This window comes from Aptenodytes patagonicus, chromosome 5, assembly GCF_965638725.1.
Source record: "Aptenodytes patagonicus chromosome 5, bAptPat1.pri.cur, whole genome shotgun sequence".
Taxonomy (NCBI): Eukaryota; Metazoa; Chordata; class Aves; order Sphenisciformes; family Spheniscidae; genus Aptenodytes; species Aptenodytes patagonicus.
Genome location: NC_134953.1, coordinates 18,069,711 through 18,096,894, shown reverse-complemented (window position 1 = coordinate 18,096,894; position 27,184 = coordinate 18,069,711). Strand labels below are relative to the sequence as shown.

At 38.1% G+C, this 27,184-nt stretch overlaps 1 protein-coding gene across 3 annotated transcripts in view; it reads left to right on the top strand.

The window, feature by feature from the left end:
- Positions 1-26,956, top strand: part of SLF2 (SMC5/6 complex localization factor 2) — a 33,439-nt gene extending 6,483 nt beyond the window's left edge. For 2 of the 3 annotated variants that reach the window (XM_076338913.1, XM_076338914.1), the window contains exons 2-20: positions 1,666-1,709; positions 2,170-2,882; positions 3,901-3,958; positions 5,226-6,382; positions 8,991-9,073; positions 10,026-10,142; positions 10,413-10,580; positions 12,406-12,508; positions 13,965-14,040; positions 15,801-15,942; positions 16,416-16,524; positions 17,708-17,884; positions 18,451-18,548; positions 19,272-19,359; positions 19,875-19,997; positions 20,821-20,898; positions 22,615-22,701; positions 24,079-24,147; positions 25,311-26,956. In XM_076338913.1, the coding sequence (XP_076195028.1) occupies positions 1,666-1,709; positions 2,170-2,882; positions 3,901-3,958; positions 5,226-6,382; positions 8,991-9,073; positions 10,026-10,142; positions 10,413-10,580; positions 12,406-12,508; positions 13,965-14,040; positions 15,801-15,942; positions 16,416-16,524; positions 17,708-17,884; positions 18,451-18,548; positions 19,272-19,359; positions 19,875-19,997; positions 20,821-20,898; positions 22,615-22,701; positions 24,079-24,147; positions 25,311-25,346 (3,526 nt within the window). In that variant the 3' untranslated portion in view covers positions 25,347-26,956. The remainder of the gene's footprint in view (positions 1-1,665; positions 1,710-2,169; positions 2,883-3,900; positions 3,959-5,225; positions 6,383-8,990; positions 9,074-10,025; positions 10,143-10,412; positions 10,581-12,405; positions 12,509-13,964; positions 14,041-15,800; positions 15,943-16,415; positions 16,525-17,707; positions 17,885-18,450; positions 18,549-19,271; positions 19,360-19,874; positions 19,998-20,820; positions 20,899-22,614; positions 22,702-24,078; positions 24,148-25,310) is intronic. The other variant, XM_076338915.1, reaches the window with a different exon arrangement.
- The last annotated feature ends 228 nt before the right edge of the window (positions 26,957-27,184 follow it).

Genomic DNA, 27,184 nt, shown 5'->3' with positions numbered 1-27,184 from the left:
TTCAGCATGTGGGAAGAATGGTTGTGTTTTGGCCTATGTCAAATTAAGCTGGGACGTGTTGGAGGCAAGTAGTCTTTGACAAGTCATTTTTCTGCTCTCTCTGGTAAGCCAAAAGGCAATTTTATGTACTCACATATTCTGATTACAGGTGGCTTTTTGTTGAGTTACAGTATACTCAAACATCACTGCTTGCCAGTAGTCTAATTAAAGAGGTATCGATGCATTATAAACAGCTTTTTGTATTTGTGTAGGTGCTAAAAATGCAGAAGCCATGTAGAAAATGCAAAAGTGAAAGTAACAAGCTTACGGAAAGATTCAAAATTAAAGCCAAGTTTAGTTTGAACAAGTGAGCAGTGGGTTCTTCTGGCCTGAACTTAAAAAATAGTTATTGAGTCTGTGAAAGCATGGTCATGTATGGATGCCTGAATACGTTATCTTAGAATCTGGAGGAAATAAGTTTTGCCTTTGTAATCACTGTTACACGGACAGTAACGATATAGCTTTGTTTTGGAAGACACAGAAAGATTACAAAAGATGGAAGGTCTTAAACAAATCTGTATTATTTTTGCTTTCACACCAATATCTTGTTGGAACTTGACAAGAAACTTCCAAAACAGGCGTAAGTATAGCCTTGAAGTTGTTAGTAAACTTCCTTGCTACGTGGGAGAAGATAAAGATAGCAAGTTCACAGTTCTTGATGTATTTTAATGTTCAAATTGTACGTTACTCAGACAATCTGCCCAGTTCTAGGAGTGACATTCTCTCATGGAGAAATGCCTTGCTGTTGTCACGTCCTACTTGTTCTTGCCAGGGAAAAGGCCTTTGATTTAAACCTATTAATAATCTTGTTGTGTATGTGTAAAAATAAGATGGTTGTAGACTGCTGTTTCTGTTAGAAGCCAGAAGATGCCCGTAATGTGTGCTGGGAGGGATGCCACTGACGTGTATTTTGTTAAGGGGCAGTGCTGGTACAAGTTCCTGCTGAGAAATCTGGTAATAGGGCAGATAGGAATTTGCATCCCAGCCTGGCACCAGATGTGTGAAAAAAGCAACAAACAGTGGTGCACAAAGGGTTTTGGACAACAGGAAGAAAGTTACAGGGTTAGTTGAACTTTACAACTTGCAGACAGAACTTTGTGGTTAGACTTGATAGCAACTAATAATGCACTGAAGAGGGTTTGGTGGCTGATGGTATTGATGAGGCCAGCTGCTTACCACTATAACACCTTAAAAAAAAAAAAAATTAATAGTAGGTGTTACCTGCTCAAAGTGTTGACAGTGGAGATGGGGAGGTTGTTAACACCATCACATAAGGTACTGGTGAGGTCTCATCTGGAATAGTGGATACAGGTGAGGTCAGTCCCATTTAAGAAAGCTTAGTTTAAGCTGGAAGGGTGGTTAAGACTACTAGGATGATAAAGGAAGCAGTTTGAGTGAGGAAACTGACAGGTTGGCTTCATTAGCCAAGCAGAGTGAAGGCTAGAAGGTGATGAGGATGCTGCTGCTTTCTCTGATCTATCAGAAAGAGCTATCAGAAATAAGAGCTGCTGGCATTAAAAGAAAGTCTGTAGCAATAAATTAGAGCATTTTAATTTTATCAATATTCACTGTATGGGTATTTGGGTATTGTTCTTTTAAAAAGATAAAGTTATGTTTTCTCTTCAGAAACCAGACCATTCCAGAGTTCTTCAAACCAGTTTTAAAGCAAGGTAAATATATGTTTTTTAAATGGAAGATATTTATATGAGTTTTAATTATATAAGCGTGCAGAAGTATAGTCCAATCTCATTCCAAATTGGAGCAGCAATATAAGGAGTATAGCTTACCAAATATGTCAAGATGAGCACATTTAAAATTTTTTCTAATAATGTAACTGAAAACATTAATTTCCTATTAAAATGAATTTCTTTAAATAGTGATGTAATTATTATTTCAAGTTACTGTCTCACGCTTAAGCTAGATTTTTTTATAACAACTGAAGCTGTGCCATAGATCATGCAGTTCTTTTATATTAAATAAATCGCATGGCACTAACAAAACTAAATGATTAAGTAAATTCATTTTGGATTGTGTGTGAGAGAGAAAATATCAAGTAATACAGTCCAATAAGACTTTTTTTTTTTCCAGTATTGTGACTGTGAATAATTTGTCTTTTCTTTCATTTCTTAGACCTTGGCCATAAAGACAGAACTGTGTTGTGCTCACCAGACAGAGGAAATGTAAAAGATGCAGGAATCGGACTGTCAGTTTTACGCGCGGAACATTTTGAAAAGAAAATATCTTCTCCAAAGAAGGTCAGAATTAAAAAGATGCCAGACCAAACACCAAACACAAGTCCTGTGGTAGATGCCTTTTGGAGAGGAATTAAGGAGAAAAAGAACAGTGTAAACGTTTTAGAGAATGGCAGAGTGTGCAAGGCACTGGGTTCATTGTACCCAAAAGTTGTGATTCAAAAACTCCTTATTACTGCAGGGTCTCGCAGCTGTTTCTTGGCCAAAAAGGATAAAACTGTCAAGTCAGAACAGGGAAGAAATAAGAAGTGTCTGGGTGTAACAAGAGTGCCGTTGTCTTGTGGGAATAGTTGGGAACAGAAAACCGACTGTATGGATCTAGAAGACACTAGTTCAGACTCTGACAAATGGGTTTCATCATCAGAAGCTGATACTCGAAAAGTCTGTGCTAGAAATAATGGCACTGCGAACAACACGTCTCTGTGCCAAAACCCAGGGCTTCCTGTGAAATTTCCCTGCACTCCAACTGACTCTGAATTTAGGTTGTCACTGGAAGCTCTCTGCAGAGGAAGGAAGTGGAAGAACCATAGAATGAAACAATCTAAGCCATATCCAGTAAAGCCATTCTCAGGAACAAGTGTGTCACATCAGGTGTGTTTAAAAGGGTTGTTAAAGGTGGAAATCAGTGACCCACTGTGCATGTGGGGTTTTTCGTTTGGGTTTTTTTTTTCCTTTTTCAATGTAGGATGAGATTCTTGGTGCTGCCTTTTTCAGATGTAACAAAAGTTTATGCTCTTTTTGCTCTTCCTTTGTAAATCTTAGGTCATGCTTGGGTAAGCTGATTCTTAACTATTTCACAATAAATGAGAAATCCTGGTTTTAAAGCAGGGAAGATATTCTGGGTTAGATGCAAGCATGAAAATGCAATGGAAATTGTAACTTTAAATTGTATTTTGTAGAGAAATTGTCTTTATCCTAAATGTCTTTTAACCTTGTGTTTTCTTACAATGTATTGTAAGGAACAGCGTGGCAAATTTCTGCTAGTTTGAACTGCTATTAACTGCAACTTCTGATTTATGCACTTAAGCCACAGTATTTAGACAGAGGTGAGGGTGGTCCTATTAAGTATGTAGCATTTCATTATGGGTTGAATTATGTTCACTTTTTTACCAACCAAGAAAACCCTTTAAAAGGTTGCTCATTATTTGCAAGGAAGATCATTATGTGTGCCTCCATAATGTGCTATGAATGGAACAAAAAAGATTGTTTAGCTTGTGTTTCCTTTTCTCCGTAGCACCCCTCCCTCTGTATTTGCTTGTCTGTGCTTTCTGTCATTTTGTTGTTTAAGTTCCTAATGACTTGTTTGAAGAAAGCCAGCTGGGCTCTGTTGCCGTATAGCCCAGGGTTGCAAGTGGCTAATGGCCCTAAATGTGGAGAGATTTAGAACCGGAGGCCAATCTGAAGAAAAGATACAAAATTCGGGTTGTGGAGAGTCCTTTTGTTGATCTTTGCAGCTGTGTTTTAGGTTTGTCTTGAAGTATATTACCATATTTCTGGGGGTATGTGGAACTAAGTCTGTGCTGGATTCAACACTTGGCTCAAAATGTCAACATCCTGCTTTTAAAAAGTATTCAATTAACTTTTTTATTTTCTCTGTCTTTATTTTTAGGGAAATGGATGTCCTTTAAGAAAAATACCACATTCTGGTTCAAGGGAGACTGCCTCAGGTAGAAGCAGTGCTGATAATATGGAATTAAACAATCATGTTCATCACTTAGTGTCTCTTTTTAATAGCTTTTTTCCTTGAATTGATGTTTTTCTGTTTTCTCTCTCAAAACTACTGCTGTATAGCCAAGGTTATTTCTAATATATGGCAAGCTTGAAGAGATTTAAAAGTAATTTGGGATTTTAGTGAAAAACAGATTGTTTGTAACTTAATTAGAAGTCATGATATTTCTTTGTCTTAAGCCTTTAATCCCTGATTATTTTTATGGTTTCTCTTGCATTTTGGAAAATCCACATTCACTGTGGTGGTTAACAAATTTTGTCTTTCAGCTTAATCCAAAAAGAACATTCTTGTTGAACTGAACACTAAAGTTTTAGGTGGTTTTCTTGTTGCTTTTTGTCCCTTTTAATCACACAATTTTGTTCTACAGTAGATAGAACTGAATATAAAAAGCTCACGTGAATAGAAGCTTAAGCTACATCAGTAGGATGATTTTTAAAAAAAGAAAGGGGGGGGGGGGGGGCAAAACAAGGAGGGTATTCCCATGTTGTGGGTCCATCGCTGTCAGACTCTCTGCTGCTATGCTTCATTTTCCGCCTATGCTAGCACTGGGACTTGGCCAGTGGTGCGAGGAGCTGATCTGGCTGAAAATTGAGTTGAGAAGTTCTCAGCCACATCAGCTCCATGAAGTAGCTTGCCATGAAGTGTCCAGGTGCTGGTGCCAGCTTAAGGCAGGAAGCAGAAAAGCATGGTGAGGAAGGTGAGCTCTGGTGCCATAGAACCATAACCCGAAAACAGATTTCTTCATATTCTGAATGCTTTTTCATGAGCACTGTTAAAATTATTGCAGTGTTTCCAAAATACTTTTCATAATGTTCATTATTTATAACCATTATATGTAATTACAGAAACTTTCTTCCAGTCCCATACCTCAACTGGGCTATTGTCTGTTTCCAAACACTGATTGATTCTAGTGTATAGAAAAAGTGTTCTACGGTGGCTACTGAGCTGCTTTAAAATAAAAGGATTTTATTTCATTTCCAAGTTAGTTATAATAATAACAACGTAATGGTACAGTATCAGCTAAATCTTAATTGTGGTCCACTGTGTTCAAGCAGGATTGTAGTTTCTGATAAAAATTTCAGTCATGGTTGACTTAAAAACAGAAGTTATTTTTTTAAAGGGTAAGCTGTTAAAGTTTGTGGTTTTTTTTTTTTTGTTAAACATGACAACAGTGGTTTACTTTTTTTTTCTTAAACACTTCATAGATGACCCATCTCAACCAAAGCCAACGCAGGTTTCAAAACATGAGGCATCTTCTCCAAATGCACTGACAACATCATCTGAGATGGCTGTTGGTATGCAGAAGAGCCAGTCTGTTCCTTCATGCTGCCTTGGATTTAAGATGTCTTCTGGGCGATCCAAACAAATAGACTTTCCTGGGAAAAGAAAACACACTGCCGTGAGTGTGGATGCAGACAGTTTAAATCAATCTGAATTATCAAGTTTGAATGACCCTACTTTTAGTAGGTCATCTGCAAAATGCAAAAATAGGAGGTCTGACTTTGTAAAAAATATCCTTTTAAAGTCTGCTTGTGGTGATGTTCTGCAACTAATGGAGGCTGCTGCTCTACCTAGACATGATTCTACTCTTCCGGAGGAATATCTCAACTCAAGTGATGAAAATGAGAAAAATAATTGCTCCTCTGTAGGTTTGTCATCTTCATGTTCTGCACACAGTCCTGGTAAAAATAACCACGTTTCTGTTGTGGGTACCAAAGAGAATCAATTGCAGGTGGTTAACTCACACTTAGTCTTGGAAAAGTCCCTTCCTTTTTCTCAGGAGAAAAGTACTGTGTTGCCTTCTTTCCACCGCTTGACACAAACAAAAGATGTGGAATCTCATCTCCAGAATGCTGGCTTATCTCAGGTATTGAATGCCAAGAAGGAACAAGATGGGAAAAGGCCAGAAAGACATGCACACAATAAAGCTTACAGTATTCAATCCAGCAACAGTTTTTCGAAAACAAAAGACAAGACTTCAGAAAATGCTTCTGATTCTTGTTCAGTGGAAGGTTCTGGGAAACCTGCACTCTCAGAAGAGACTGGTAAAAGTGTTCCCCGTTTGTTGTCTTTTAAAGAAGGGGGCATGGACAGCAGCCATATGTCTTCACAACTCTCAGGTGAGTTAAAAGTGGAAAGCACCTGTACAGACAAGTCCAAGTTGAATGGAAAAGCAAAAAGCAGCTTTGACAGCGAAGACGAGAGTTTGGAATGCAGTCTAGATGATGATGATGAAGAAGAAGTATTCATGCCACTGCAAGAAATTCTGTCTTCAAGTCCCAAGCCACAGGCAGGAACCCTGGAAGAATCTTGTCTTGACAGTTTTTCTCAGGACACAGTGACTCCATTACTGAAGCTTCATGTAAGTGGCTAATAAACCAAAAAAAGCACCTTTGTTATATTGTATTTTTTGGTATGGTTTTTTCCTTTATTCATAATGCATAAAACTCAGTTATTTGCCTGCAAAACTAATTACTCAGCTTACTTAAGGGTCCTATGCTTAGGTGCAATGTAGTCAGAGAAAGGGTGCTTGTCACTATGCTTGCCCTTGGAATGGCTGAAAGATGGTTTGTGCAGATGAATTGCATTAGCTGTATGTCTTTCGGTGGTTTTTAGGAGTTCGGTTTTTGCTTTTTCCCCCTAAGGAAAGAGGCAGGAGGTTACATTTAGAAGATGTGTGGGATCTAATGTTTTCATTTTCCTGATCAGGTAAGATTTTTATGAGTTGAAGTTAGCTAGAGAAAATTGATCTATCTGTTGAGAGATCTGTGTGCTAGACTCCAGTCATATATCCTTGTCACAATCTGTGATTGTCAGAAATCTGTGTACGAGTTCTTGATCTGTAAGTGTGATGTTTTCTTTGAGGCTGAATTTCATGGAAATTGGAAGTATTTTAGGAAGGATTTCAAAAAGTTGAATGACTTCTCCTCACAAGGAATGGATGAAGTGTTTGAATCCCAGTTCACAGAATATTATGGTGAATTGATCTGTGTTTTTAAAAGTTAGCCTATTTGTTCAATAACAGCTTGTCAAATAAGTTGTGATTTTGCAGTTTTGTTGTAAAAATAATGGTTTAATTAGGAAGATCCTGCAATAGGACTCAGTGTGGCCTGGACAGCTGACCCCAGATGACCAAAGGGATATATTCTATGCCACATAGTGTCATGCTCAGCAATAAAAACCAAGCAGGGGGAGCTGGTCTGGCATGTAGCCATTCCTCAGAGTCTAGCTGGGCAGCCTTCTGCTTGTGGAAGGTGCTGAGTGATTGCCTTTGCATCACTTTTTCGTCTTCCCCTCACCCCTGCTTCCTTCACGTATTAAACTGTCTTTATCTCGACCCATGAGTTTTCTTGCTTTTGCACTTCTTACTTGCTCCCTTGCACCACTGGGCGGGGAAAAGAGCAAGCTGTGTGGTGCTTAGCTGCTGGCTGGGGTCAGCCCACCGCTATTTTCTACAGTAGAAAACAAACCTGCTGTTAGCAGAATACCTGTATATATACTCTTGTACTTGTCTCCTCCTGTTTTTAAATCTCTGAAATGGTTTATTTGTTAAGTGAGTTTCTCTTAAAGAGTATCTCTGTAGGCAGATACTGAACAGCCATAATTATTTTCTCTCTCCTTATCCATTAATTATACAAGCATGTTATAGATCAGGCTCTTGTGGTTACATACGTATTCCACAATCTTAACCAACACGTCTGCGTAATTAATGGTTAAGACTTATAAACAGATGCAGCAGATCAAATGTTTGTGGAACATGAATGTCACCACAACATTTGGCCTATCCTGTTTCTGCATAATTAATGGCCAAGTAAGACAAAACAGTTAAGAACTGTCCCAAAATTTCCATGACCATGGTTTTTGCATATACTAGCATTCTTCTCTTGTCTTGTAAGAAGGGACATGTGCAAATTGGAATAAAGTCTTAATTCCTCAGTTCAGAAGTCGTTTTAGGTATATTAACCAGATATAAAATAAGGTAAGAGGTCTTCAGCTTTCCCACAGGATTTCCCACGCAAAGACATGCTGCTTGTTACGTTTGAAAGATATCTATGAATACCAAAAATGAATGCTGTATTAACTGGCTTTTTTATTAGCAGGTGGACACTAACTTCTTAAACTAACTTCTGTTACCTTTGGGTAATAGTGTACCCTCTCATTGGAGATTTTCTTTTATTGAATTGTGTTCTCCAAAAATGAAGGAGCTCATAGGAAGAAGCTTTGTCACTAGTAGGAAGCTTGCAATTTAAGAAGGTGGTGTCAGAAGGGCACTGCTTGTCCAAAGAACTGAATCATGGCCATAAAATCTGTGGTGTCTGCTACTAGCTGAATAAAACACTAGCTACTGAAAACCAAACTAATTTTGCTAGCAGTTAAGACTTTTTGTGTGTTGTTTTGGTTTTTAATTCTATTTATTAGCTGCTTAATTTGGGTTTGTATTAGGATTTTGATTGGAAGCTTTGTTTTGTCTGATGATTTTGGAGGTGATGTAGCAAACACTGGTGTTTTGCCCTCTAGGGACTCCTGAAAGTAACAAAGAGCTACTGAATCATTTTTGGAGTTTCTTGTCTCATGCACGAGAATGGGGATTCCCAGGGTCTCAGTGGATGATAATAATAAAGCTGTGAGGTAAAAGGCTTCTGATGCTAATGCTCTTTGTGAAGGTTAGCTGAAGGTCAGCCCCAGGGAGAGATGCAGAGACTTGCTTTGCTGTTCAGATCCATTGTGAAGCACAGTTATTTCTAAATTAATCACTGAGAGAGATTTGACCATTATATAAAATTGTCAAGGGACTGAGAAACCTAAACTGTTAATCGTCTCTTTTTCAGGGTCACCTTTTGAGTTTTTATCTTCAGGTAAAATATCATTAAAATTGGAAGAGGTTTCTATTTTGATTATGTTTATTGTCTAATACTGAATGAATTGATAGCTTGTGGTATTTTTTTAATTTCTTACTATTTCATTTACAGCTTTCTAAGCCTCCTGTTGTTAGCCAGGTGTCATATGTGAACAGCTTAGAACATCTCTTGAAGGAGAAAGAAGAATCTAAAAGGTTTGTTTCTTAAAGCTGCTTTGAAAAATTTGGGATGGAATTGTAGAAGCTTAGATCTACCTTGTCTATCCAAATGGAGTTTGGGTACTAGCAAGCTAAGCTTTGCCTGCTGATGCCACCAACATACATCTGATGGGACCTACAAGTGCGGCTTAACTGTAAAAGCTGCATGACAAGCTCCTTCCAAGCAATAATGAGTGATTCGTGATACATCTGTCTACCCCTCAAAAGCCAGACTATATTTACTCTGCCTTTATTGTAGGTCACTGAGCCAGCCAGCAGCTGCTGGTCAGGCATGAAATAGAAGCATTTATGTAGACTGACTGTAGTAGTTTCTTCAAAGGCATTTGTAGCTCAGTTTTGGTTTCCAAAGTTGTGTAGACTGTCAGTATCTGAGTAGTTACGCAGTTCAGTGAACAGAACTAATGAGTGCTCTTGCAAGAGGTCTTTTGGGTATAAAGAGTAATGTGGTATATGTATTAACGGCAAGTGGTGGTGATGGGTATGTATGTGTGATTAACTTTTTATTAAAGAATCTGACCCTAGTAACTGTGGGCTGACTGACTGTGGAGTAGTGAATACTCCTATAACTAATACTATTTAACAAATAAAACACTAGTATGATGTTTAAGGAAAAAAAAGATTAAAAAAAAAAATTCAGCAGATTGAAAGTTATATGCAATTACAAAAAATTCTGTCAGAAGTTGGTTGAGTGTATTTGTCTCTGACAAACTCATGATTGAATGTGCTGTTGGAAATTCATTAGGCTTTGGGAAACTTTTTATCTTGGAATAGCAAGATGCTTGTGTTTTGCACAGATGCAGTGTCACATGCTTTTGCCATGCGTAATTGGCTACTGACTCCTGGGTTCACATTCAGAGCTTATATCTTGTTGTCTTCTGTTGTAAATACTAAATGGTGATGATATGTTCTGCTGCTACTGTTATTTCAGGGTAGATGAACTAGAAAAGCAGTTACAGGAAGACATACAAGGACGGGAAACTGATTCTTCAGATGGCGAAGATGAGGAGAACGCCAGTGGAGATGAAGATCTCTCAGAAGAGCACAGGTCCTTCCAACTCCAAAACCAATTAAATCTAGTTCTTCACTTTTTCTAGCCTTTTTTCCTAATCTCTCTCTCTTTCCATCAGTTGTTGTTAATGTTTAATGTGAACCATTTTTATCGTCTTTCGGGGTTAGGTGGATTTTCTTGAACATTACTGTATTTTAGCAATTCAGCTTTCACATAAGGCTGATGTGTTCATCTGAAAATAACTGTCTCAACCAGCAAATAGCCTCTTGATGTTTAAATTCGTAAAAGCAATTTTGAATTTTACAGGGCATTTATAAAGAGATTTGCAGTAATAGCTCATGCCATACCTGACTACCACCCTGGAGAAGATATATTTGATTTATCAACCTCTGGGAAAATCTTCAATCAACATAACCTTGACTTGAGGAATTTTCATTTCATCCCTCAAAATCCTATAGAAAAGCTCCTTCTTAGGTAAGAATATCCTCTTCGTTCTGTTGTGTTTATTTGTATGATTTTCTTCAGTGTTAGTTTTTAAGATAAAATAGTATCTTCGCATGCAAATGAGCTCTGCCTTACTAAGTAGGCAAGACTGACTCCCTCTCCCTGGAATTCTCCTTTCCAGGTTAGGTTTACACAAGAGTTAATTGTTACTTGAAGCTTCCTTCTTTCCTCCTCTGGAATTCTTGAAAAAACATCTTAAATGAGACATAAGGAAAAAAATAAGTGTTCTGGCCTTTTCCATATTTCTACTGTGTGGGGCTATCATTGATAATCTGACCAGTTTGTGGAAGATAAATGCAGAAGTGAAATGCTATAATGAACAAAAGCTTAACTATCCCAAGACAGAAAGAGGACCTTTGTGGTGAACTGATTTGTGACCTACTATTGTTGCATTATGTCTGCTGAAAGACTTCTACGTATGTTCGTCCTGAATGGGCCTGGGACTTAGGAATACACTTAATGAGGATTGCAGAAAGTCACGATTTCTGACATCTGTTAGATTCAGTCACTGAGCTAGCAGTGTGTGTCTCTGCATATACACGACTGTTCTGTAACTCATAGGGATTTGTATTCTATATTTATGAGGCTGTCAGGCTTCAAATAGCTGGACAAATTCTCACCTAATACCACAAGTGCAAATCCTGAAAAATTCTGGTTATTTCAGTTGGCATTTTATTCCAAACTTGCATCAGTGAAACTCAGAGTTCATTTAATCTTAAAGGATTTTGCATACACGTGTATGTGCTATTGTGGGTGTGAAGAGGAGGAGGGTGGCTTCTCCTCATCTCTTGAGGAAGTGATGTTTGTGATACACTCCTTTGGCTTCAGGCCTCTTTATTAATATGTTTTGAAGATCACAAGGATATAAGCTTCAAAAGTATCTTGTAAATCAGTGACTGGAGGAATAAGGATTAAACAAATCATCCCTTGCAGAAGGCAATTATGATTTAATTGCTTATGCGTTCTGCCCAGTTGGCACAGCTGGCACCTACTGGCTGTCCAGTTGGCACATGGATGTCTTCCTAGCCACTTGTTCAGTCAGACAGGTAGAGGGTATATGGAGAAGTTAGGCCAGAGACCTCTCTGAACAGAGCTACCTGTTTTAGTAGATACTGAGAATAGAGGAGACTAAAGAAGGGTATGTGGGAAACGATATCGTTAATTCAGCTGCTTGTGACATACCTGACTTTCTAAAGAAGACTAAAGCTAGAATAATTCAGTAATAAAAATGACATATTTCCTGTTCTTCCAACAGCTACTTTTTGCACCTCACCAATTTGCAGAGTGACATTAGACTGTTTGATTTTAATTGCTTTAGTTTGCCTTCAGACTCTTTATTTAAAAGATTACTTTAAAAATTTCAAACAAAGTTTTTTTTTCTCTTTTCTTCTAAAAGTGTTGGTAAAGGTCACTGGACAGTAAAAAATCTTATTCACTGGTCTCATTGAGCATAGCAGCCCGTCTGTGTAGACAGGCGTAATGGTTCATAGTACAATAGTGTAAATCAATGTTTGTTTGAAGCTATTATTCTCTAATAATACAAATGTTTCCAAATTTTATAGTATGGCATTCTGGAGAAAAAGATAGTTGTTCTAAATAACAAACAAGGCTTAATTACTATAGTGTTTCATATAGGTAAGAGCACAAGAATAACATCTGTTTTGGATGTTCAGATCTTTGTTTGCTGTTGATGATGATCTGAGGGGTGGGGAATTTCTTATGCTTTTGTGAAAGTGCTGATTCAACCACTAATTGATTTTTCTCCTCTTTCCCCACCCCCATCTTTGTCTTACAGTTCTGGTGTAACACAGCAGCTTTCTTTAGCTATTAATGGTTTTCTAAGTTCTGCTTACAGTTGTATCTTGTGTCCCATACAAATTATAAAGTGGCTTTTCCAGGTAAGACTATACTATTCATGCAGTTATGCTCTGTTCAGGTGTAATATTCTTCCTGGAAGCCAGTTGTAGCAGGAATAATCAGAACAAGTTTGTGAATCTGTTGCATTAGGTTAACAACTTTTAAATCAAAAAATCTTTCTGGGTTCTGTTTTGTTCTCCAGTCTGAAATACTTTGGTCACTAGGGGTAAAACACTAGGGATAACTTTTCTCCACACTTTCAGAGTGATTGCTAAGCTGCACGACCCTATCCAATCTTCATTCGTGTTACTGCATTTGAAAAGGGTACAGTATGTGCTAGGTGAGAAGAGATTTCAGGATATAATAATGTGGGCCAAATCACAAGCAAATGTTAATCTTGTTTCCTTCCACCCTTAAAAAAAACCAACAAAACCCCCCACCCAAGCATGCTGCGGTATGCAAAAGTACCATTTCTACATATATAACCTTGTAAATCATCAGAGATACCCGTATTATCAGATTACTTTTCATTTGGAAAAGGTTGACGTGCACTACGGCTCAGGAAAAAGCCTGGAGCCATTCTCAAAGGAAGTGTGGTGGCTGTCTGCTTTCTAGACATCTGTGTCTAAATCCCCAGGAATTTACATTGTTCTGTTACTCACAAAAATGCCCCTCTCCAATCTCCATTCTATTATTATTTACCACATTCTAACTGTGCCTGAAACAAAAAAGAAAGCTGGACCGCCTGTGAAATTGCAGCCTGGGTCTGTTGACTGGCTTTCTGCTTTTGCTGGAAGGGAAACGTTTTGCTCCTCCATGTCCTTCCCTCCAGCCAGTAAAAAATTGCCTTCCACCCCTTCTGTGAGCCCTGGTGTTCCTCTAATAAGGAGGAAGTGCGAGCCAATTCAGCTCACTTACAGAGCAGGAAACTGTCCAGCACTTGGGGGAGAAAAAGAAGAGTTTTTTACTGGGCTAGTGAAGTGCTCCAGGAAACCTGAACTGTACTTCATAGTCATGTTTTTGTAGTTAAGAGTTCCATGAAAAACTAAGAATTCATTGCTTTGGTTTAGTATTGCATATGTTCAACTTGCCCCATGACTGGAAAAGGTTGTAGTTAACTCTGTTGCTCCCGCTCCTGATCAAGGAGTTCAATTTGATCACAGATGCAAATGGGCTCCAAAGGGATATGTAGTTTCCATTCTTTTAACCCTCAGTACTTTCTTATGAACCAACAGATTCAACGTGGGGTTACAGCATTCTGATGTTGCGAATAATTAATATTTAAAGTATTCATAGCATCTGTGCACTGCTTGAAATAATCCATATTCACAATATTCTGTTCTTCTTGGTGTATATTGCTTTAGAGGCTTTGTTGCTTTTTTTCCTGTTACTGTTTCTTACTTTATTTTACCAGAGTTGTTTTTTTTTTTTATTAAAAGAAAACTGATGCCATCATGCAACTTGGTGTTTGACATGTAGCTTCTTTTCTCTCCACAGATGATGTCTGTTCATCCTGACTATTGTGTTTCCACCCAGATTTTAGAGAGATTGATGGAGATAACACTAAAAAATGGTGAGTATTTGAAGGATGGAAAACTGACCATCTGAATGAAGGCATTTCCCTTCTGTTAAGTATAGAAAGGTGTTGGGGAGGAATTAAAAGGCACTGGCTCTGTTCTGTGATTCTGGCTTGAATTTAGGTTCTTCTGTTAGTTACGTAATGCACAAATGCTAGGAGTTGGTCTTCACTGAGTGTGTGCAAGCTGTACCACAGCGTGTGGTCCTAGCGTGTATTTGCAAAGCAGTGCGTCTGGTACAGAGCCTTTTAAACTCACTTCTGTTACTTCACAAATAGAATTGACCTGAAGAGGACCCCAGTCTGCTCAAAAGTTTACTTTCCCTTCCATCTTTGCTTTAGAAGATGCAGACGTTAATTTCATAGCTTAAGGACTACAAGGTGGTTTTCACATAGTCATACCCAGTATGTAGCACTACATAGTTCACTTTTCAGATAAATGGCAAAAGTGAAAAGAATCATACACCTGCACAGAAACACTTTCAAGGATCTGTTTCAGCCCACACTGCTGCTCGTGTCTTGTGTGTTTTGCCTTCCTTCATCTGTACTATCAAATACTTCTCCAGTACCAGTTCCTTTGTACGTTCTCCATGTCTTCACTTTATTCAGATCCATCAAAAGTCACTAATTCATTTAAGCCTGCCAGTTAACATCGTTAAAGTAATGCAGTTCTCTTGAAGTACTTGCTCAGGTCTGTCCAAATTGTACCACGTATTTTGAATCTTGTTTGAAATAGGACTGTGAGCCGATAGGAGAAGGAATGTAGCCTCCTTTATTTTGTGCTTTACTGGCATTAAGCTTGATTCTGAATGAACAGTTTAAGCTGATCAATGAGCATTCAAAGAATTAAGGCTGGGAGAGATCCCAGCAGATCTCTGACCTCAGAGCCGGATCAAATAGGCTACAGTTGCTCCTGGAAAGTTGTCTAACCACTTTAAAATTGCCAACTGTGAAGTCTTTAAAGCATTTTGAGACGTTCTGTTCTAGTGCTTAACTAAGGATGCATCTTTTTGTTGTTGGGTTTTTTTCTGAATTAAACATTGAGATCTGAACCTGCAGCGTCTTGAGTGTTGTTCCATTATATTTGTTTTTTTTCTTACAAACTTAGCTCTAAGACACAAAATTGACCCAATTCAGAATTCTAGTGACTTCTGTCATTGTTTGGAAAACACTGCATCTAATTTCATGTTACCGTGCTAGTTTAGTGTCCTATGGATAATCCTCTCTAGACTTTACAGACTTTCAGATACGAGTAATCATACAAATCAGCCCTTTTTGCAATAAGCATTGTTTCTTATTTCTATCAAGTGAATTCCATCTGTTTAGCACTTCTGTTCTAGAAGCCTTGCCTGTTTTCAAATCTTACTTAGCTCCACTTCCAGTCCCACTATGATAACACCCTCTTACCTATACCTACACAGAACAGAATTTATGTATTCTCTTAAAAGTAAATATTGCCTCCTTGCTTATTCTGCCGTTTGTGATGAAAGAGAGCTGTGAGGGAAAATGGGTGGAACTTTAAAGTAATTCACCTGTTACATAGGCAAGATGTTTCTCTAGTGTAAAGTACTGTGTTAGACTACCTTTTTTTTCCCCTCATGGTTCTGAAAATAAGCATATCATTCAGTGCACCAACTCTTCTGAGATGAGAGCTGGTAGAATTGATGCAGACTGCTGAGCTTATTTGTTTCCCTTAAAAGGAACTAATGCTAAGAACTAAATTTAAAACTAATCCATTCCATGTCTTTTACTTGTAGCTTCCATCAGTGATGAACAGTCTAAACCATGGATTCCTTCACTAGCTGATGTGTCAGCTGTTTTTGTCAATATGGGTGTTGCGTTTAGATCTCTCTTTCCATTGCAGCATCTTCAGCCCAACTTTAACGAGTGTGATATTTTGTAAGTGTTTTCCTTTTGATATTTATCACTTAGATCCTGTGAAAGCAAGTCTTGTGCTTAGAATGTAGAATCAGAAGGTTCTCCTTTATTTGCCCTCCCTTCCATCAAGCCATACTCTTCTTTAAATTCTCAGTTCAGGTCTTAATAAGAATAAGTAAGCCAGAACTTTAAACAGTGCCTGCCAGGTAAGGATTCAGCAAACCAGAACACTGTCCTTTGTCCTGCACCTTCCTAATGGACGTTTACAAGAATTGTTGCCTAAATAGCTGGGCAGAATTGTAAGTAATTGGTTACAAATTAAGATAGATGTGTGTGATCTATAACTGGGGATTGTTTTGATTTGAAGGCATTTTGAAACATGCAGGGTTTTTGGTTTTTGGGTTTTTTTTTTCCCCCTTCAGTTTGATGCCAGTAAGCCTTTGTGGGCTTTTAAATTGTTGATTTATTGCTCAAATTAGTGTCTCTTTTATTAGAAGTCAGATGCAAGAAACAGTGAGTAAACAACAGCCAAGAGGAGACCTAACCTCTGCCAGTCCAGCCTTCTCCAGTGTACCAGAAAACAATTTAATTAACGTGATTAAGGTGAGAAAACTCTGGTTAGTGTAGGAGGGTTTTTTGTGGCTGGTTGGGTTTTTTTGGGGGGGTGGGAGTTTTTTGTTGCTTTGTTTTGTTTTTTAGCAAAAACCTCTGTGTCTTAATCTAGTCTGGGGCATGTTTTGTGAGTAGATGCTATGCTGGGGTTTCAGCTTCACACTCAGCAGAAATTATTGCAGGCTTGTTGCAAACTTTAGAGTTTCCTTTCTCCCTGACTTCCATTGGCTTCACTCACAACTGCACAGTTCTGCTGCCTCCCTTTTGCAGCTGTGGCACTTTATCAAATGTCTTTGCTCCCTTGTGTAGAAGAAACTATCCATTTCTGTGTTCCAGTGGAAACGGGAAGGGGATTTGATGTTGGGTTGTACGTTTTGTGCTGCCTCAGCGTGTTAGTGCAGCTCTCCAGAGGTACGCGGTCAGTCCCTGTGCAGCACAAGGTGAATGAGGTGGGAGCTCATGGAGGGCAGGTGGAGCTGTGACTGTGACTCTCCTGTGGAAGTGAGCTGTTAGAGCCATGCACTATGTTCTGTGAGACCATAAGCCGAATGAGTGCTGGTCACACTTCACAGGCTAGTTCTCTGTGGTTAAATGTGGTACGGTGAAAATACTGACTTTATAACTGATTTCAGAGTTCCTTGTGGAAGAATTTGAATCCTCCTAACATAATTTCTTTAGAGATTTTTAACTATAAAATCACTTAGTTCAAGAGGAACCACTCGGAGCATCTCCACTAGAGGCAAAATACACATCTCTTGATTAATTTGTGTTCTCATTTACAGACATATCCCATGTTTTACGTAACCCATGTGATAATGCTTGGGTGAGGAAGAATCTCTTGATTTATGTTTTTGGTATTACTTGTGTATTTAGAAAGTCTGTCAGTCTTTCATTCAGTTAGATGAGGATTATCTGTGCAGTGGAGAAAGATGCTTCCTACTCCGGTAATGTCCAGGGAATATTGCCATTGTTCAGAAGATGAGCCTCCAGCAGGTATATTAAAAAAAAAAAAAGTGCAGTTACTGAGAGATGGGGAGATGTTAGTACACAAGTGTTGCAAGAACAATATATCATTTGAGGTGCATTTTAATGTGAGGGTGGAAAACTTAAGTTCTTATACTTTAAAATAAGGTAAAACAATTTCAGATTTTAATGCTTTTTATTTCTTTTAAAGTTTCTAGGTTTCTGTACAACGGCAGTTCAAGGTGGATATACTGATCAAGAAATATTGCTGCTGCTTCTATTGCTATTTAAAATAAGTTTGGAGAAACAGTTAAAGCAAATTCCTTTGATAGATTTTCAGTGCCTTTTCATACAGCTTCTGATAAGTATAAAAGACTGGGATACAAAGGTAGCTTCATAACTAATTTTCTTGTACTATATGAAACTGCAACTTAGTTTTCAAGAAACTTCTGTTTTGAAGTTTTCGATTTTTCTTGACATTTCAGAAAAATACTGCTTGAAAATGTAATATGAACAAATTGGGAGCTTGGGATTTGTGTAAGATTTAGGAGGTGGGTGGGTATACCAGGGGTTTTTGTCACATGACATTATGCTTGCCTGTCCTCTGCTGCAAGGGGGACTGTTGTATTGAACTTAATCTTATATTTACTAAAATAGCTGTATGTTTAAAATGGCTCTCTGAAAGAATGAAGAAATGATTGCACTAAGCTGATAAAATGTCATGAAAAGCAATCTGATCTCAACTACGCTACTGTAAAATAGTATTTAGCAGACTTAACTACAGGTGCAATACAGAATTATCTTTATGCACATCATCTCTTACTAGATCAGTTCCTTTTAACATTTGTGCTGTGTATGTTTCTAGGAAGTAGATGTGTACTCCTTTGCAAATAAAACAAATGCCCACCATATCCGTTCTTCAGTATTGGGATTTTTGTTGTTGTTCTTTTAAAGATGCCTGAGCTCTGCCTGGCAGTGAGTGAACTCTCCAGTCATCACCATAATCTCCTGTGGCTAGTTCAGCTGGTGCCTAGCTGGATAATACGTGGACGGTAATGACACTGTAACATCAGAAATACGTAGTATCATTAACAGCTAATTTATTTGTATCATTAACAGCTGATATATTTGTATAAGCTCAAAGTCTGATAAATGCAATAGGTATTACATGGCGCTTTACAAACAAAGAAAAGTATTTGGGTTTTCTCATATGTTAGAGATGTATATGCGATTCTTATTGTGTATATATAGCTTCTTGATCACCTCTGCTGTGAAAAAGGGTTATTTTACATTTTACGTGTAGTTTTCTGGGCTGCGGACTTCCTGGTACCCTATAGTAAAGAAAGGCTTAACAACTTCAGATTCTGACATCCATCACCTATTCTAATTCTTGTCTGAATGACCAAAAATTAAGTTTTCTTTGGGTGATTTATACCTGCTTTTAAGTGTCAATCTGTTATGAGTTCTGTATGTTTGAAGTTAATAAATTATAATGTATCTGAGCAAGGAGAATGGATCGGGTCCTCAATTGCAGGCATGGAGGCAAGCATCTATCAGTCTTTACTTGTACAGAAGAAAAGCTGCAATGAGATAAGGGTACTTATATTTTACTAGCCTCTTTACTAGTTTAATAGCACCTATATTCAGAAAATCCAATTTAATAGTTTTAGGCAAGTTTATGTCTAGGGAAGCCATGCTTAGCCTCGTATACTTTGTAGAAACAGTGTGGATTTAAGAAATTCTCTGAGAGAGAATTTTTTTTAATTGTTTTTCAGGGAAGTAAGAAGACGTCTTAGCCTAGTGATAATTTCAAAGCTTCTTAATAGAAAGCATATAGAAATACCTGATGACAGTGACAAGCAGGTACTGCATATGTGTGTGGGGGGGTGTGCGTGTATAATTTGAACATTTAGAAAACGTGTATATTATTGTTTGTGTCTTATGTTTTAACACTGTAAGGCTATTTTCAAGAACCTTGCAAAATGACCAATTAGTAATTTTTAGTTTAGATTAGTATTCGAAGTATATTTGCACGTGTGTAACCTGCATGTTCTGCAGCTTGTAAGTGCAGTATTGTTTATGTGCCTAAACATTCATTTGGACATTGGAAAGAGGTCTACACTTCTTTCAGTCTTCCTTTTGTGTTCATGTAGAGTCACTCTTTGTTTTTGTAGGGTTGATCTTTTATTGAGGCGCAATGTACAAACACTTTAGTTTGTGAATAGTCAAAAATTATCCAGAGCACAGAAACTTCCATTTTAATTAAAAATCCTTTTTATGTTCTTGTCTTAGTGGACAAATAATATTGTAGTGGCACTCGGTTTCCAATTTTCCATTGCTGGTAAACCAGCCCAATTTGTTAATGTTTGTATCTGTAGATGTCTCTTCTGCATCAGTTTCTGGTGTACATGAAACCTTCTAATCTACTAAAGAAGATGAGAGAAGGGCTGGAGCGGCAGGATGCTGATGGAGACCACCTTCATACAGAACTAGAACAGGAGGTATATAGCTGACAGTGCATTTTTGCATTTGTCTTTTTATGCATCTTCTACAATTTTGAGAATGTTTAATTTCTGTTAACTGAGGACAGCTGTGTACATGGAACTGTACGTACACTATTTTGTTGCTGTTCACCTGTATAATTGAAGTATTACTCATGTTCAATTCTGATTATAGTCATGGAGGAAGGAAAGAAGTGTAGCATGTGACGGAGGAAGCTGTATTAGGCTGTTTTACAAACAGGGAAATCATCAGATTTTCTGCATGGCTAAGTCACATGGATGTCTTGAGTCCTGTCATCTGTAACCGGAGGACCATCCTCCCCCTGTTCTGATGTAATCAGTGGAAACAGTTTGATGCTGAGCCAGACATTCACCTGCAGGCTTCAGAAAGAGATTTATGAATCTCTTATGAATCTTTTCTCATAAACAAGTATTGGAAAGATTTAGTATTTCCATCCATCCAAAAATTGAGTATCGGTTTGGTTATTTGAGTCTATAATGGAATCTCTTAGCAGGTATTTTGATCTGGATGTAAATGATGGGAAAATAAAGCCAAGTGCTGAATTTAACTTTCTGTAATTAAAACTACAGAAAGTTTTGTAGATTACTTGGGTGACTTAAAACAGTGTAATACTGTTTTAAAATGTTTCTAATATATTAACGTACTGTTTCAAATTAGTTATTTAGGCAAATGGGTAGGCATACTTGTCCATTGATCTGGTGGCTGAAGGAATCACTCCAAAAACCAAAGATAGTGCTATATCTAGATGTGAAGAGTTATGATTGTGCTTTGACTGCTAAAGCTCTGTTGATTTTTCTCCAGGCATACTACCTAATCTACATCCTCCTTCATCTAGTCAGTGAAGCTAGTTTCTTTGATGTTGTAAATTCTAATCAAAGGGTAAGTAACTTAAGTGGCTAGATCTTTAGGTTTTAAAAGACTATTTATCATGTACTTTTGGTCTGTTTTGGTAAGAACTATCATGTGATAGAAGATGACCAGTGGATAATAGCACTGGGGGAAACTTTTTTGTTCTGGGCAAAGCAAATGCAGAAGAGCTTTCTCTGCACTTACTGCAGGGAAATAAACCTGCATTTCTGCAAATGGGATTACCTCAAAACATAAGGCTGTGGATCAGCAGACATTTATTTTGTTATCTTTCTTAGAAAGTAACTGGAGATTAACACAGAAATTTAGAAGTCCAGCGGTCCTATGAACTTTTGAAGTAGGGTTGAAATTTTTCAGTCTAGAAGAAAACCACTTTGAAAATATCCAGTAAAATACATTCAAACACATCACAGTTTTCTGTGCCGGAGTGCAGCCATGCAGCAAGTGAGAGCTAGGACTGTATCTCTTCTGTTCTCTGTAGTGATAGTTCCCTTGCACTGTGTGATGTGAACATCTGTTAAGTAATACCTTCTGCTTAGCCTTTCAGTAATCTTATTCAGATTTCTGTGATCACTTGCTGTGAGTTGCTTGCTGCAAGGTGTTTGTGTACACCTTCTGCCCTGTGGAATCACTCTTGGCTGTTAAGAAATCTCTTGTATGACTTGTTTGAGAGAGGCAAAGCAGTAATGTTTGGTTACATTTCGTGGCTTAAGTGTCTCAGTTTCCTACTCAATGCAAAAAGATGATCACAGTGTGATCTGAAACAAAATCATCTTTGGTAAAGAAAATAATTATATTGTGATGATCACTTGAGACTTGTTTTTTACAACTACCTTCCTGAAGATTTGTAGAGAACTTGATTTTTTTTTTTTTAAGTGTCTGTATTTCTTGATGAAGAGTCTATTATTCACTGATTTGGTAGCCATCAAGTGGCAAGAGGGGTGTGGCTGAACTGGGCAGTAGATGAATATTGTGCAGGCTAGACTTTGTATAAAACCAATATAACTATTTCATTTCTGGTACTTTTCCAGTTAGATGGGGTAAATTGTCATGCTCTTGCAACACCAGCAAATGTTTATAAGTAGAATTTCAGCGCATCTCACCTGTTCTGCAGAGTGGAGCCTCTGCAGCTGTTCAGTGAGGGGTTGAAAACAGGAATTTTATGAAGAAAATCACAGAATGTGAAAGATCTTGGGAGCCATTATTAAGAGATTATGAAGTTGCAAAACTGCTTTATTAAAGTAATCAGAAATTTAGAGAGAAATAAAAGATCCGTGCATAAACCCTGGGTATGTTTTACCTGCTCAGCCAATTCCTGAAGACTGGCAAAAGAATGACCCGAGCCATTATTACTGAAAAGATTATTTTTATCTATTGTAACTTGAGAACTTTTTTTCACTGATAAAAGATCTGAATGGCACTGCGCTTGCTACTTTGGGGACAGAAAGGACTTAGAAATCAGCTAGTAGGAACTCTTAAAATTTGTGATGTGTAGCTCTGTTATACTTTGAAACTATTTTTTAAAGCTCTTAGACCTGGTTTACCAGGTGCATACCAGCAACTGATAGAGGATCTCGTGATCCTGTTTTCTTTCTTTTCCCCCTTTCTTACTGTATATTTCTGAGAAAAATTGAAACTGAAGCATATAACTTTTAAATAATATTTGAAGAAAGCTTTTAGTTTTGACATGGAGGATTTAAATAGCTGTACACTTTTGTCTTTATTTAGCAACACCTACTGAGGCTTTGTGGTGCCTTAGATAAGCACATAAAATGTGATATTAGGGAAGATGCAAGGCTGTTTTATCGAACTAAGGTAAGACACATAAGTTGGTGGGTTTTTGTTTGGTTTGGGGTGTTTCTTAGTGTTCTTGATGTGTATTGTTCCCTCATCCCAGCCCTGGAAATTCTAAGAGTTCCTCATGGGTTTGGGTTTTTTCTGGTTTGCACGTATATAAATATATGCCTATTTTAATGCACTGAAAATAGTCTTTTTGTTAACAGCAGGACTCTGAACAACTGTAATGTGTGAGCTTGTCTTCCTTTTTAGCCAGGCATCTCAACTTTCAGACCCACAGGGTCGCTCCGTTTCTTTTCCTGGCAGTCACTGACAGTCGTCTCTATTCAACAGCAGAGACTACATGGAGGGCAGGATACAGAGGAGTGACTGAAAAACTAGCCTATCTTGCATATGTCTGTTTTATTTTCAGATTAATGGGTTAGTTAATGTTGTGGATTTAAGCCAACAGTGTATGTGATGTAGCATCAAGCTTGGATAATTGCCTTTCATTTGCTTTGTGGTGTGGGGCTTACTAATGATAGTCCTAATTTTGTGACTTTCATGCTTTGCATGCTGTTGTAGCAAGCCAAATCAGATGACTGACCTCAACTTTGAAAAGCCTCGGCTTCTTCAGCTTTAAATCAAACATTTGCAGTTGTGTGCATCCTTACCTCTCAAGAAGATTTTTCTTTTTTTATTCAGCCAGATTAGTAGAGCATAGATCCTTTTAACAAGTTAGTGACTCTTGCCTTGGATTTTTGTATCTCGGGTCGCTTTCACTTTTGTTTCTATTGCCCTTGCACTGCGAGGGGAAAATCTTACTCTGTTTTTCCCCATCACTTCATTTGTGTAATAGTACAGTAACTTCCAGAGGATGCCACTGTGCTGGGTTTTAACACAGCATATGAAGCAAATCTCAGTTCTGAATGGCTTGGATTAAACACCTGCTTGTGATTGGTTATGAAAAAGCACAGTTTTATGTATGAGGAATTAATTTTGGAAGCAGACAGTGCTGCCTAGTTGGCTTTTGTGATTGCAGTTGAGGGCTCCTTCTCTAGGTACAATCAGACTTGTGTAACAAATCTAACTCATCCGAAGGATGAGGTGGGTGTTTGGAGGCCAGAGGCTTGTGTGCTGATTCCAAACACTTAACATGGGGAATCATGTGCCTGTAATGTGTTTGTGTGGAGTACGTGAGTTTGAATTCAGAGACCCAGACTACAGGGATCTGGTTGGAGTTGAGGTGATGATACTTTGTGCCAGCTGTAAAATTGTTCCCTCCCAGTAAACCTTGGGTGTTTGGGTTATTCGGGGTTTTATGGATTTAGGGTGGGGGGGGGGAGATGGGGGTATGGTTTTGGCTTTTTTAACAAAAATGGCTAAACTAGTCAATCTGAATTTGCAAATTTGCAGGTAAAAGACTTAGTTGCTAGGATATATGGCAAATGGCAAGATATGATACAAACCACTCGGCGTACTCAGGTACTGTAATGAAACCTTCTTCTCTCTTTTCATATTGCAGGGTGCATTTAACTAATTTTTTTTTAGCATTTGAAAATAGCATGTTCTTGTAAAGAGGGTTTTTTTCTTCAGAAACGACATGGCTGTGGAATACACTTAAATGTATTAGAATAGATTTTAATTAAAATTCTTACTTTGCTGGCTTCAATAAAACCAAGGTTTCATCTTTATCCTTAAAAGTGCTGCTTTCGTAAATGGTTTGCGTAATACACTGACATGCTAGTAGTGAGTCAAGTCACAGGGCCTGTCTCTGATTATAGTTACTAGCAGATGCTTCGAAAAGGATGTTGGGGCGGGAATGCAGTGATGCGCTCCCTGCTGTTGTCTGGCAGCGTGTGACTTGGAGACTACTTGAGTCCAGGGCTCTATCCACATGTGTTTAACGGCTCTTTATAACTCCTCCCCCTTTGAATGTGTTGAATTTCAGGCAATGATTAGGAAAAGCCTTTCATGCTCTGTAAAAGTATGCAGTTGTAAATAATGTCGTGATTAGTCTTTTGTTAATATTTGCCTTCATGATATCTAGCCGGCCTTGGTGGAATAGGTGGATAATGTCTACTGGTATCTGAGTTCAGAGCTGTCTTCCAGTCTAGAGCTGTAAGGTTTTATTTGTAACGTGATCAGGCCAACTGTTTTGAGTCCTGTCTTGGAATAGAAAGCTACCTGTCTTGGAAAAGCTTAGCTTTCCAGTCATGTAGTGTATCACTTAAAGAAAATTTAAATTATACATATATGCTTAGTATTGATTTCAGTTAAAAATTGTGCAATCAACCATTCGTGTGTAAAGACTATTAATCGCTCCCAGCAGTGTGCTAAAAAGACATAATTTGTAGTGTGTGTGACGTTTTTGTTATAGAGGGGGAAAGGAATGAGACAGTAATACACAGCTGCAAAAGCTACCTAGCAACTGATGAAAGTTGATAATGATGTAGCTCTTTCAGAGTTGTTTTTTCAGAGATATTTGGAGTTGATTCACATATGGGGAAACTGGCAAGTGTTTCCGAATAAAATTCTAGGGACTTGCAGCACATTGTGGTAGTTTCAGGCTAAGCACTTGCCTACTCTACTCTTCACTTCTATCATTGTTTTTCTGACTCGTTTGCTATTTTGTTTTTACTCTTTAGGGAAAACTGCATGACTTCTGGGAGCCAGATTCATGAAATCTTGCCCAGTTCAGGGAAAATGACAGAAAAACTCTGAAACTAAGGAAGATGTAGAATGAATGGAGCTTCACCTTGGTTGAAACAGAAGAAATCAGTCACCTGAGTTAGAACTTGAGCTTGATTCAGGCAAATACTATAAACACGAGGATCTAATTTGATTAACACTGCTTTTACTACAAATACACTACTTCTGAAAAATTGAAGTGGGTAAACTGAAAAAACCCTAGCTATTTCTATAGCCCTGTCTGAATTGGCTAGAAATATTTTATCATATTGAAAGGGAAGTTTTCTTGTTTCCATTGTTAATCACAAGACATTTGAAAACTGTATGTATTGGTTTTCTTGCCAGCACACACCTGCAAGCATTGTTTTAGGATGGCTGGGAAAGGACTGCCCTGTGACATGGAATGTGAGTTCAGAAACAGTGTTAGACCTCTCCTGTTGTGAGCAGGTGAGGAAGTGGTTCAGAGCTGAATAGCAGAATTGCCTGCACATGTTAATCTGCAAAGCAGAATTGGTATGACCATCCAATGCCTCTAAAAAAACCCCAACAAAATACAGCAGTTGCATGTGAGCAAGTGACTGCCCTCGTGCTCACTTGAGGGTGGAAACAGAGCTTAAGAGTGGTTGTGCCCAAACAGGCTAAGTGGATGCTTCTTCGCTCTGTGGTTGTGTTTTATCAAATGGCAAAATGGAATTTGTTACTACAGTGATGCCTTCATTTTAACTTCCTTATCTTAAGGCATTAATTTATTTATGCAGTGAATGCACAGGAAGTGTTTCTTATAAGACCAAGTTACAAATGAGATCTTATTACACCAGTAGTATTGTTGTACTGCTCTTTAAGAAACAAACATATCTATATTTGTTATCTGGCTTCAGCACTTTCTCTAAATGGAGAAAATACTAATCCTAAAATATCAGCTCAGTGGAGATTTGAGGAGATGAGTGTTTGGCCCACCTATGTGAAAACTGTGAAAGCCGTATGAGGTCTGAGTTCCTTTGCGTGAGGTCTTGCCGCACACACAATATGTGTGCAAAGCTCCAAGAGCTGTTTGTGAAATAATCAAAGGAAGATGTGATCTCCTTTTGTGCTCCCTGTGCAAATGCCATCATTTAAATCTTACACTGTGGTTTGTCTGCAGGATGCGTGTATATATGAAGAGAAGGTTAAGGTACTGGGTAGAAGCACCAACTGGGACTTCCTTAACGAGTGAGATTTTTAATAATATCAACATGTGCATTTTATAATACTGTTTCCTTTTAATTTTTGTAGATTACCCTGTCTTGTCTTGTATGATAAAGTCCCTATAACTTTCCAAGATGAGAATGTAAAACAAGGCTCAAAAAAACCCCCAACAAACAAAAAACACCCAAACCCAAAACCTTCAAATTTCAGTATGTATATTACATATAAAGGAACTGCTATAGAATGGACACGTCTTATAGGGAAGGTATTTTATTTGCAAATTCATATTACATGTTTTGTCTTTCATTTCAAGTGTTAGAGAGTTAGCCTGAGACTGCAGCATCTCTGTGCCCTTCACAGGATAGTCAGCTTATCTTTGTTCAAACAAAAGTTATGCTCGTGGCATTGTTCGGGGGGGCGGGGGGGGACGGGACACGGACAAAATCCCATTTTGTTTTTAATCTCAACATGCTATTTAAGAATTGGAAGAATCTACCTCAAAGGGTGTCTTTGTTTGGCAATAGAACTCCTTTAGGCTAAAAAAAAAATTGTGGTGTTGTATAGGTATGGCAAGGCCGTCCTTTGCTCTCCCTGTCTTTGATAGTGTATCAGCCTTCCCTCTGGTAGCAGTTGCTTACTATGTTGA